This window comes from Nomascus leucogenys, unplaced genomic scaffold (assembly GCF_006542625.1).
Source record: "Nomascus leucogenys isolate Asia unplaced genomic scaffold, Asia_NLE_v1 000680F_127822_qpd_obj, whole genome shotgun sequence".
Lineage (NCBI taxonomy): Eukaryota > Metazoa > Chordata > Mammalia > Primates > Hylobatidae > Nomascus > Nomascus leucogenys.
Genome location: NW_022096122.1, coordinates 70,508 through 84,058, shown reverse-complemented (window position 1 = coordinate 84,058; position 13,551 = coordinate 70,508). Strand labels below are relative to the sequence as shown.

The following is a 13,551-nucleotide window of genomic DNA, read 5'->3' as shown; positions in this document are numbered from 1 at the left end:
GGAGGTTGCCAAGAGCTGAGATCATGCCGCTGTACTCCAGCTGCGGCGACAGAGTGAGACTCTGTCTCAAAAAGAAAAGAGAAATGGATCTTTGCCAATGTAATTAAGATGCGGTTGGACAGAATTAGGGTGGGCAGTTTATGAGTGGTGTTGTTATAAGAAGGGGAAAATTTCAGCCGGGCGCTGTGGCTCACGCCTATAATCCCAGCACTTTGGGAGGCTGAGGCGGGTGGATCACTTGAGGTCAGGAGTTTGAGACCAGCCTGGCCAACATGGTGAAACCCCGTCTCTACTAAAAATACAAAAATTAGCCGGGCGTGGTGGCGGGTGCCTGTCATCCCAGCTACTCAGGAGGCAGGAGAATCGCTTGAACCAGGGAGGCAGAGGTCACGGTGAGCCAAGATCATACCACTGTCCTCCAGCCTGGGCAACACAGTGAGACTCTGTCTCAAAAAAAAGAAAAAGAAAAAAAAGAAGAAGAGGGAAAATTTGGACACAGACACCCAGAGGGGAGAAGGCCACATGGAGATGGAGGCACAGATAGGAACCACAGGGCCATGAGCCAAAGGATACATTGGGTTGCCAACAGCCTCCAGGAGCTGGAGACAGACCAAGACCAACTTCTCCTCAGTACCTCTGGAAGGAACAAACCCTACAGACACCCTGATTTGTGGCTTCTAGCCTCCAGAACTGTGTACCTTCCTGTGTCTTTTTATTTTGAGGCGGAGTCTCGCTCTGTCGCCCAGGCTGGAGTGCAGTGGCACCATCTCGGCTCACTGCAACCTCCGCCTCCTGGGTTCAAGCGATTCCCCTGCCTCAGCCTCCTGAGTACCTGGGAGTACAGGTGCAGTCTGTATTCTGTATCATTTATGATATGCACTGATATTACTATATTAATTGCAATATCATATTCAAACATAATAACAGATAAGCTACATGAATCTTAAATCTTAAATGATAGTAGTATATTAATTGTAATTGAATATTGCATTGTAGCATATAGCAACAGATAAACTACATAATTCTATATTATAAATGATGTTATATTAATTGCAATCCGATATTAGACAGAATTAATGTAGCTTATCTGTTACTATGTGTTATAATATTCTCTTGCAATTGATAGCATAGTATCATTTATGATACTATCAATTAGCCACCACGTCTAGCTAATTTTTGTATTTTCAGTAGAGATGGGGTTTTACCATGTTGGTCAGGCTGATCTCGAACTCATGACCTAAGGTGATCTGCCCGCCTCAGCCTCCCAAAATGCTGAGATGACAGGGATGAGCCACGGCCCCTGGCCCCTTCCCGTGCCTTTAGGCCCCTCGTCTGCTGGTAGGTTGTGATGGGAGTTTCCGGAAGCGAGTCCACTGCTGTCTTCAGAGCAATCCGGAACATCCAGAACAGGCAGATGAAAACCTAATCGGACGTTAGAAAGGAGCGACACTGGCTGCACTCACCACGATTGTGTCCGCTCCAATGACCACGTCGGGGGTCCGCAGGTCCTTCTGCAAGAAAGCCAGATTCTGGTTTAGCGGTGATATGCCGTGGGTCGCACAGAGAAGTTTTCCCGCTGGTACGGGCGTGAAACAGCATCGCAGGGGCAAAGCCAGGCCCACTTTGGAAGGTAAAGCTGGGGGTGCTCAAGGTCATGAGCAAGGACACCAGTGGGTCCCCCAGGTGGTCGCCCGGCAGGGGCTGGAACGTGGGTGAGGCCAGGGCCCACAGGGGCTGCGTGATCAGGGGTCAGGCACTCACGGAGCATCTCACGGGCAGTACAGGAAACACAATGCCTGTTCTGTAAGCTTTTGCTCTTCCAGAGGGGCACGTACGGTTTGATTCAGGGGCCCCAAACCTCCCTGAGTTACCCAGAATTAAGGCCAAAAGGTTTTTGATCCGTTCAATGTAATTTCAGAAAAAGGTACTTAGGTGCAGTGGCTCACAGCTGTCATCCCAGCACTCTGGGAGGCGGAGGCGGGTGGATCACCTGAGATCAGGAGTTCGAGACCAGCCTGGCCAAGATGGTGAAACCCCGTCTCTACTAAAAATACAAAATATTAGTCGGGCACCTGTAATCTCAGCTACTCAGGAGGCTGAGGCAGCAGAATCTCTTGAACCCGGGAAGCGGAGTTGCAGTGAGCCAAGGTTGCACCATTGCACTCCACCCTGGGTGACAGAGTGAGATTCAGTCTCCAAAAAAAAAGGAAAGAAAGAAAAAGAAAAAGGTACTTAGGACGATAAAGGAAATCCAGGTTGAAAATGCAGCCTCAGAGCAACAGGCAGTCACAGGATATCTGCGTGCAGCTTTGACCTTAGACCCCCCCCAGCACTGGTCTCCCTAAACTCTGCACTGCCAAAACCCACAATCAATACTCTTCTCTTCACAGCACTACTCACAACAGCCTTACTGCTAATGTATTTCTTTCTTTTTTTTTTTTTTTGAGACGGAGTCTCACTCTGTCACCCAGGCTGGAGGGCAGTGGCGTGACCTCGGCTCACTGCAAGCTCCGCCTCCCGGGTTCACGCCATTCTCCTGCCTCAGCCTCTGGAGTAGCTGGGACTACAGGCACCTGCCACCACGCCCGGCTAATTTTTTGTGTTTTTAGTAGAGACGGGGTTTCACCGTGTGAGCCAGGATGGTCTTGAACTCCTGACCTCGTGATCCGCCCACCTCGGCCTCCCAAAGTGCTAGGATGACAGGCGTGAGCCACTGCGCCTGGCCCTCTAATGTATTTCTTATATTAATGGCAATGGTGTATTGCATGGTAACACACAGCAACAGGGAAGCTACGTTAACTCTGTATCCTAAATGATGGTATTATATTCATTGTAACAGCACGTTACAACACACAGTAATAGCTATGTTAATTTTATATATTGTGACTGATGTTATGTTAGTCATATATTATATAACATATAGTAATTGATAAGCTACATTAATTCTATATCCTAAATGACAGTAGTGTATTAATTATAACAGTGTATTACAGCGGGGCGCGGTGGCTCACGCCTGTAATCCCAACACTTTGGGAGGCTGAGGCAGGTGGATCACCTGAGGTCAGGAGTTGCAGACCAGCCTGGCCAACATGGTAAAGCCCCATCTCTACTAAAATAATAGTGTATTACACAGGAGCATATAGTAACAGATAAATGACATAATTCTACGGTATGATACAATTATATTAATTGTCACAGTATATTCCATACTGTCACACAGTAACACATAGTAATAGATGTTAATTCTATGTCAGAACCGATATTACTGTATTAATTGCAATATTCAAACATAGTAACAGATAAGCTACATGAATCTTAAATCCTAAATGATACTAGTATATTAATTATAATTGTATATTGCACTGTAGTATATAGCCAACAGATAAACCCAGCCTGGGTGACAGAGCGAGACTCCGTCTCAAAAAAAAAAAAAAAAAAAAGATGTTATATTAATTAATTGCAATCTGATATTAGTGGCACAGTAATAAGCTACATAATTCTATATCATAAATAATACTATTATATTAATTGTAGAATATTGCAACACATAGTAATACAGTACATTAATTGTATACCATAAATGATACTATAATATTAATTGCAAGAGAATATCATAATACACAGTAATAGATAAGCTACATTAATTCTGTATCATCAACGAGACTATTATATTAATTGCAAGACAATTTTTGTTTTAATTTTTTATTTTTTGGAGACAAAGTCTTGCTCTGTCGCCCAGGTTGGAGTGCAGTGGTATGCTCTCGGCTCACTGCAACTTCCATCTCCCGGGTTCACGCCATTGTCCTGCCTCAGCCTCCCGAGTAGCTGGGATTACAGGCATGCACCACCACGCCCAGCTAATTTTTGTATTTTTAGTAGAGACGGGGTTTCACCATGTTGGTCAGGCTGGTCTTGAATTCCTGACCTCAGGTGATCCACCCGCCTCGGCCTCCCAAAGTGCTAGGATTATAGGTATGAGCCACCGCGCCTGGTCACAAGAGATTATAATACATAGTAATAGATAAGCTACATTAATTCTATATCATAAATGATACTATGCTACCAATTGCAAGAGAATATTATAACGCTTAGTAACAGATAAACTACATTAATTCTATATCATAAATGATACTATGCTATCAATTGCAAGAGAATACCATAACGCATAGTAACAGATAAACTACATTAATTCTATATCATAAATGATACTATGCTATCAATTGTGAGAGAATATCATAACACATAGTAACATATAAGCTACATTAATTCTATATCGTAAATGATACTATTAGGTTCCTTGCAATACTGCATTATATTATAACATAGTAATAGCTAAACTGTGGCACCAATTGCATCTTCTGAATGACGTTTATTTGTATCATGTATATTTACCACCTGCAAATCCCCTCATCGTAGCAAAGGAATTTTCATGAGGGCCGAAGGGCAGGGGCCCCTTGCCTGGTGCATCCGGGTGGCCACCTCCAGGGCCTTCTGCTTGGCGGTCTCCATGGCGTACGCATATGGAGTGACGAAGGAGGCTTTGTCCAGCTTCTCTTTAAACTTGGAGGGGAACACCTCAAACCTGAGACCCTGCAACAGGAGAAAGGGGTCAGGAGGGTCGACAAAAGACCCTAAGAAAAGTGAGTGGGACGTGCAAGGTTTGCAGGAGACGTTTGCTATACTCCCTGACCCTCTCCTGGGTGAGCTCATCCATCTGCAGAGCTTTCCCTAAGTGTGGCTGGGAGCTGGGGACTCACCAGGGGCCTTTGGGGACTGACCAGTGGCCTTCTTGGCTCTCAACAGAAGAGACTGGCAAAGGAAGAAGCCAGGAACAAATAGGCCAGCAGAGAAGTATTGACTTGGGCCCTGAACCCACGAGCCAACAGTGTCAGAGGGTTCCCAGAGACCTGAAGGTTGGGGCAGAGTACTAAAACCATCCTGCCCACAGGAAATTCCGGAAAAATGCCAGCAATGATGGCTGTGGGAAGGGAAGCAATGACGGCTCTAAATCAATCCCTGGTACCTAGGAAGAGATGACACCGTCCCTGGGGAGGCCTGGCCTAGAGGTAGTGACCCCCGCAGAGACTGTGGGGTCAGGAATGATGGTGGTAAATGCCCCCAGTGGGGTTGCCCCTGGCTGCCACACCCTGCCAGGGCCCAGGGAACTCCGCATCTCCCCTCTGACAGAGCAGAAGCATCGCCATCTGGGACACACACCGCCATCTGGGACACACACCACCATCGTGGACACACACCTCCATCTTGGACAGACACCCCATCTTGGACACACACCGCCATCTTGGACAGACACCCCATCTTGGACACACACCGCCATCGGGACACATGCCCATCTTGGACACATACTGCCATCTGGCCATCGTGGACACACATGCCTTGGACACACCGCCATCTTGGACAGACACTCCATCTTGGACACACCGCCATCGTGGACACACACCGCCATCATGGACACACCGCATCGTGGACACACACCGCCATCGTGGACACACACCCATCTTGGACAGACACCGCCATCTTGGACAGACACCGCCATCTTGGACACACACCGCCATCTTGGACAACACTGCCATCTGGACACACCACCATTGTGGACATGCACCACCATCTGGACAGACACCGCCATCGTGGACACACACTGCCATCATGGACAGACACCGCCATTGTGGACAAACACTGCCATCGTGGACACACACCACCATCTTGGCATCGAGGACACACACCGCCATCATGGACACACACCACCATCATGGACACACACTACCATCATGGACACACACCACCATCTTGGCCATCGAGCACACACCGCCATCTTGGCCATCGAGCACACACCGCCATCTTGGACAAGCACCACCATCTCGGACAAGCACCGCGATCATGGACACACACCGCCATCTTGGATACACACCGCCATCTTCGATAAGCACCACCATCTTGGACACACACCATCTTGGACACACACCACCATCTTGGATAAGCAGCACCATCTTGGACACACACCATCTTGGATACACACTGCCATCTTCGATAAGCACCACCATCTTGGACACACACCATCATCTTGGACACACACTGCCATCTTGGACCCATAACGCCATCTTGGACACACACCGCCATCTTGGGTAAGCACCACCGTCTTGGACACACACCATCTTGGACACACACCGCCATCTTGGGTAAGCACACCATCTTGGAGACACACCATCTTGGACACACACCACCATGTTGGACACACACCGCCATCTTGGACACACACCGCCATCTTGGATAAGCACCACCATCTTGGAGACACACCATCTTGGACACACACCGCCATCTTGGATAAGCACCACCATCTTGGAGACACACCATCTTGGACACACACCGCCATCTTGGGTAAGCACCACCATCTTGGACACACACCATCTTGGACACACATCGCCATCTTGGATAAGCACCACCATCTTGGAGACACACCATCTTGGACACACACCACCATCTTGGACACACACCATCATCTTGGACACACACTGCCATCTTGGACCCATACGCCATCTTGGACACACACCGCCATCTTGGTAAGCACCACCGTCTTGGACACACACCATCTTGGACACACACCGCATCTTGGGTAAGCACCACCATCTTGGAGACACACCATCTTGGACACACCACCATTTGGACACCCCATCTTGGACACACACCGCCATCTTGGATAAGCACCACCATCTTGGAGACACACCATCTTGGACACACACCGCCATCTTGGAACACCACACACCATCTTGGACACACCGCCATCTTGGAAGCACCACCATCTTGGAACACACCATCTTGGACACACACCGCCATCTTGGAAAGCACCACCATCTTGGACACACACCCATCTTGGACACCACACCCCATCTTGGACACACACGCCATCTTGGATAAGCACCACCATCTTGGACACACCATCTTGGACACACACCATCTTGGACACACACCATCATCTTGGACACCACGCCATCTGGACCATACCCATCTTGGACACACATCGCCATCTTGGGTAAGCACCACCGTCTTGGACACACACCATCTTGGACACACACCGCCATCTTGGATAAGCACCACCATCTTGGACACACACCATCTTGGACACACACCGCCATCTTGGGTAAGCACCACCATCTTGGAGACACACCATCTTGGACACACACCACCATCTTGGACACACACCACCATCTTGGATAAGCACCACCGTCTTGGACACACACCGCCATCTTGGACACACACCGCCACCTTGGATAAGCACCACCGTCTTGGAGACACACCATCTTGGACACACACCGCCATCTTGGGTAAGCACCACCATCTTGGAGACACACCATCTTGGACACACACTGCCATCTTGGATAAGCACCACCATCTTGGACACACACCGCCATCTTGGACACACACCGCCATCTTGGATAAGCACCACCATCTTGGAGACACACCATCTTGGACACACACCACCGTCTTGGACACACACATCTTGGAGAAGCACTGCCATCCTGGACATGCATGGCCATCTTTGACACACAGCACCATCTGGACACACACCACCATCTTGGACAAGCACCGCCATCTTGGACACACACCGCCATCTTCGATAAGCACCACCGTCTTGGACACACACCATCTTGGACACACACTGCCATCTTGGATAAGCACCACCATCTTGGACACACACCATCTTGGACACACACCACCATCTTGGATAAGCACCACCATCTTGGACACACACCGCCATCTTGGACACACACCACTATCTTGGATAAGCACCACCATCTTGGAGACACACCATCTTGGACACACACCACCATCTTGGATAACACACAGCATCTTGGATAAGCACGCCATCTTGGACACACACATCTTGGACAGCACTGCCATCTTGGACATGCATGGCCATCTTTGACACACACCACCATCTTGGACACACACCACCATCTTGGACAAGCACCGCCATTTTAAGTTCCCTTGATTAAAAACTGCCTACAACCAGCCCCAAAACATCAGCCTAATGGCTAATGTCAGCATGATCAAAAACAGTCAAACCCTGAAATAAACCGCCTCTGACCAGAAACATCCCAAGCCCAAGATAACCTCCCCTCAGACCAGAGACATTCCAACCCTTCAGTCAACTTTGCCTCACACAGAAACATACCGAGCCTGCGATAAGATTCCCCTTCCTAAACCCTTAAATGCCCTTAGTCTGTAAGAGAGAACGTTCTGCTCCTGACCTAACTCAGCCAGAAGCCCTGCTCAGGCTTGTTCTCCAAAATAAACCCGTCTTTGACTGTGAAGCTGCTTTTCTTCTTTCATCTTTCTTCAACTCTTATACCCTCCTCAGCCCTTCTCACCTCTTGAAGGTGACCCCAGATCCTGGCCCTGATGCCCATCCTGGTCTTCAGGGCAGTAGTCACCAAGCCCGGACCTGCCCTGCAGATCTCAACCCCAGATCACACAGACCCCTGCCCTATGCCCCGTCACCCCCAGTCATGGAGACCCTTGCCTTCTGTAAGGCACCCCGACCACTCTCATCCCCTCACTAGGACCAGGCACGTGGTGTCCCCCCTCCCAGGCCACCTGACTTCCAGTCCTTAGTCCCCAAGAGTAGACTCCTGCCCCACTGCACTATCCATAGGCCACCAGTAACTACCCTACCATCACCAGTAACTTTTCTGCCATCACCAGTAACTACCTCACATCACCAGTAACTACCCCCCATCACCAGTAACTATGCCCCATCATCACGAGTAACTACCCCCCACCACCAGTAACTACTCCCTACCACCACTAACTATCCCTCATCACCAGTAACTATCTCCCATCACCAGTAACTATCCCTCATCACCAGTAACTATCTCCCATCACCAGTAACTATCTCCCATCACCAGTAACTACCTCACATCACCAGTAACTACCCCCATCACCAGTAACTATGCCCCATCATCACGAGTAACTACCCCCCACCACCAGTAACTATCCCTCATCACCAGTAACTATCTCCCATCACCAGTAACTATCTCCCATCACCAGTAACTATCTCCCATCACCAGTAACTATCCCTCATCACCAGTAACTACTCCCCATCACCAGTAACTATGCCCCATCATCAAACCCAGTAACTATCCCACCATCACCAGTAACTATCTCCCATCACCAGTAACTATCCCTCATCAGCAGTAACTACCCCACATCACCAGTAACTACCTCACATCACCAGTAACTATGCCCCATTATCAAACCCAGTAACTATCCCACCATCACCAGTAACTAACCCCCATCACCAGTAACTATCCTCCCATCACCAGTAACTACCCCCCACCACCAATAACTATCCCTCATCACCAGTTAACTACCCCCCATCACCAGTAACTATCCCCCATCACCAGTAACTATCCTTCCATCAACAGTAACTATCTCCCATCACCAGTAACTATCCTTCCGTCAACAGTAACTATCTCCCATCACCAGTAACTATCCCACATCACCTATAACTATCCCCCTGTCACCAGTAACTACCCCCCATCATGAGTAACTATCCCTTCATCACTAGACCCTCTCCTCCATGTGATTAGGGCTCCAGAGAGAGGCAGACACCCACTGCCTAGGCGTCCTGCCACCCGCAATAAGATCCTCACGGGGGCACCAGGAAACACTTCCCATACCCCAGCTACAAAGTCCAACCTTCAGTCACAGGGCCCACTCCATCCCTAAAAGTCCTGAGTCACTCACCTCCTCAATCCCTAGGGGTCCCAGGTCACTCCCCTCCCCCATCCCTAGGGGTCCTGGGTCACTCTCCCCTCCCCCATCCCTCAGGGCTTCTGGGTTACTCTCCCCTCCCCCATCCCTAGGGGGTCCCGGGTTATTCTCCCCACCCCCATCCCTAGGGGTACCAGGCCACTCTCCCCTCCCCCATTCCTAAGGGATTCCGGGTCACTCTCCCCAACCCCATGCCTAGGGATCCTGGGTTACTCTACCCTCCCCCATCCCTAGGGGGTCGTGGGTCACTCTGCCCTCCCCATTCCTAGGGGGTCCTGGGTCACTCTCCCCTCCCCCATGCCTAGGGGGTTCTGGGTCATTCTACCCTCCCCCATCCCTAGGGATCCCGGGTTACTCTACCCTGCCCCATCCCTAGGGGTCGCGGGTCACTCTACTCTCCCCCATCCCTAGGGGTCCCGGGCCACTCTACCCTCCCCCATCCCTCGGGGGTTCTGGGTTACTCTCCCCATCCCCATCCCTAGGGGTCCCAGTCTACTCTCCCCTCCCCCATTCCTAGGGGGGTCCTGGGTTACTCTGCCCTCCCCATTCCTAGGGGGTTCTGGGTCACTCTCCCCTCCCCCATGCCTAGGGGTCCCGGGTCACTCTACTCTCCCCCATCCCTAGGCATCCCAGGCCACTCTCCCCTCCCCCGTCCCTAGGGGATTCCGGGTTACTCTCCCCACCCCCATCCCTAGGGGTCCCGGGCCACTCTCCCCTCCCCCATTCCTAAGGGGGTCCTGGGTTACTCTGCCCTCCCCATTCCTAGGGGGTTCTGGATCACTCTCCCCAACCTCATGCCTAGGGGTTCTGGGTCACTCTGCCCTCCCCATTCCTAGGGGTCCCGGGTTAGTCTCCCCATCCCCATGCCTGGAGGTCTCGGCTCACTCTCCCCATCCCCATACCTGGGGGTCCCGGATTTGTCTCCCCATCCCCACGCCTGGAGGTCCCGGGTTAGTCTCCCCATCCCCATCCCCATGCCTGGGGGTCCCGGGTTACTCTCCTCATCCCCATCCGTGGGGCTCTGGGGTCACTCTGCTGTCCCCACCCCTAGCGGTCCTGGGTCACTCTATCCTCCCCATTCTTTGGGGTCCCGGGTTACGCTCCCCTCCCCCATCCTTAAGGGGTCCCAGGTCACTCCCCACCCCCATCCCTAGGGGGTTCCGGGTTACGCTCCCCTCCCCCATCCCTAGAGGTTCCGGGTCACTCGCCCCAACCCTATCCCTGGAGGTCCCGGGACACTCTACCCTCCCCCATCCCTAAGGGTCTCAGGTCACTCTCCCATCCCTATCCCTAGGGTTCCTGAGTCGCTGGGCCCTCCTCGGTTCAGCCCCTCCGTCCCCGGTCCCCTGCGCCGCCCAGGCCCAGGCCGCACCGCGTTGCTGAGGATCTCCTGACGGCGTGGGGAGGCGCTGGCCAGCACCACGCGCTTGTGCAGCAGCTTCCCAATCACCGGGCACAGCACCATGGCGTCCACGCCACGAGCCGGGCGTCCGCAAATCTGAGCCCGGAGCCCGCGGTGCGCGCAGCGCGGCTGCAAAAAGCTGCGTCCAGAGTCCCGCTCCCCGAGGCCACGCCCCCGCCCGCCTCCGCGAGGCCACGCCGAGTCCACGCCTTCATTGGCCTCCCCGCGAGGCCACGTCCAGGCCACGCCTCCATTGACCTCTCCCCCCAAGGCCACGCCCATGTCACGCCTCCATTGAGGTCTCCGCGAGGCCACGCCCAGTCCACGCCTTCATTGGCCTCCCCGCGAGGCCACGCCCAGGCCACACCCCCGCCCACCTCCCCTCGGGCCCCGCCCCGGCCGCTCGGTGAAGCACCGCCCCCAGCTCCGCCTCCCGGGCCCCGTCCTCGCCCCGGGAGCTCGCCCCGCCCCTCCCCGCCCCGCCTGCGGCGCCGAGACGGACAATCCCGCCGAAAGCGCAGGCAGCTGGGGGGGTCCCAGGGAGGAAAGGCTGGCGTGGATACTTGGGGTTCCTTGCAGGCGCGGCACGGGGAGTGGAAATGCTGGGGTTCCTGCGGCTGCGGTTGTGGGCAGCCGTGGGGATGGGGAGTTCTTACCCGCACATGGGGGACCAGGCTCAGAGGTGGGGGTCTTGTGGGCGCCGTGTCGGGGAACGTAGAGATGGGGGGTTCCCCGCGGACCCGGTGCGAGTGGCGTGGAGATGGGGGTGTCCACGGGCCTGGTGGGAGTGGCGTGGAGATGGGGGTGTCCACGGGCCTGGTGGGAGGGGCGTGGAGATGGGGGTGTCCACGGGCCTGGTGGGAGGGGCGTGGAGATGGGGGTGTCCACGGGCCTGGTGGGAGGGGCGTGGAGATGGGGGTGTCCACGGGCCTGGTGGGAGTGGCGTGGAGATGGGGGTGCCCACGGGCCTGGTGGGAGGGGCGTGGAGATGGGGTGCCCACGGGCCTGGTGGGAGGGGCGTGGAGATGGGGGTGTCCACGGGCCTGGTGGGAGGGGCGTGGAGATGGGGGTGTCCACGGGCCTGGTGGGAGGGGCGTGGAGATGGGATTCCCCGGGGGGATGCTGGGAGGCGCGTGGAGATGGGGGTGTCCACGGGCCTGGTGGGAGGCGCGTGGAGATGGGGATCCCCGCGGGGATGGTGGGAGGGGCGTGGAGATGAGGGTCCCCGTGAGAATGCCGGGAGGGGTATGGATATGGGGGTTCTCGCGGGCCAGGTGGGAAGGGCAAGGAGATGGGGGTCCCCGCGGGCCTGGTGAGAGGGGCGTGGACATTGGGGATCCGCACGGGCGTGGTGATGGGCGCGGCGTGGGGACCCCCTGTGGGCGCAGTGCGGGGGGCGCAGGGATGGGACCAGATGTGCCTTCCCTCCGTAAATGGACCCCACCTCCAGGGCAGCGGGTCCCTGGCGTGCCGCAGGCTGCAGGGGGCGCGCGTGAGCTGCGCGAGGATTTTTCTTAAACCCCAGAGCCCAGCTGCACCTGCTTCGTACAATCCCACCGGGGCGTGGAGACTCCGGCACTGTTTCCTCAGCCTTTGTGACTCAAAAGATTTTAAAATAAAATGTCAAAAATAATAATATACTCAGAGCATATGCCAGTGATGTGTAGATACAGAAAATGGAATCCTACAGTTAATTTTGTTAACCGTGCAATGACATCCGAGGGTGTCCAACACGTTATGCAGAAAACGAAAAACTGTATTCAGAGAAGTTACAGAAGAGTCAAAGAAAAGAGAGGAAAAAAAAACATCTAAACCATGTGATGTCTGATATTCAATATTGTGAGTTTTTGAAAAAAATTGTTTAAAAAGCAGCACATAGATTCACATTTCAGAATTTTGGAGAAGTAACTTCCTTCGTTTTGAAGCAACAGAAGGAATCACAAGTTTACAAAGTGTACTGCATAGAACTTAAACTCCATGCAGGTGAAGGGTTTTTTTGTTTTTTTGTTGTTTGTTTGTTTCTTTCTTTCTTTGTTTTTTGAGACTGAGTCTCACCGTGTCACCCAGGCTGGAGTGCAATTGTGTAATCTCAGCTCACTGCAACCTCCGCCTCCCAGGTTCAAGCGATTCTCCTGCCTCAGCCTCCTGAGTAGCTAGGATTACAGGCACCTGCCATCACACCCGGCTAATTTTTGTATTTTTAGTAGAGATGGGGTTTCACTGTGTTGGCCAGGCTGGTCTCGAACTTCTGACCTCAGGTGATCCACCCGACTCAGCCTCCCAAAGTGCTGGGATTACAGGTGTGAGCCACCGGGCCCAGCTGCGGGTGAGATATTAAATTATAAAGAAAAATAACAAAG

The 13,551-nt window shown here is 52.9% G+C and overlaps 1 protein-coding gene across 5 annotated transcripts in view; it reads right to left on the bottom strand.

The window, feature by feature from the left end:
• ASMTL (acetylserotonin O-methyltransferase like) overlaps positions 1 to 11,381 on the bottom strand; it is a 40,681-nt gene extending 29,300 nt beyond the window's left edge. For 3 of the 5 annotated variants that reach the window (XM_030808643.1, XM_030808644.1, XM_030808646.1), the window contains exons 1-3: positions 11,162 to 11,381; positions 4,459 to 4,590; positions 1,464 to 1,511 (exon numbers count right to left, since the gene is read on the bottom strand). In XM_030808643.1, the coding sequence (XP_030664503.1) occupies positions 1,464 to 1,511; positions 4,459 to 4,590; positions 11,162 to 11,254 (273 nt within the window). In that variant the 5' untranslated portion in view covers positions 11,255 to 11,381. The remainder of the gene's footprint in view (positions 1 to 1,463; positions 1,512 to 4,458; positions 4,591 to 11,161) is intronic. The other 2 variants (XM_030808645.1, XM_030808647.1) reach the window with 1 other exon arrangement.
• Positions 11,382 to 13,551: the final 2,170 nt, after the last annotated feature.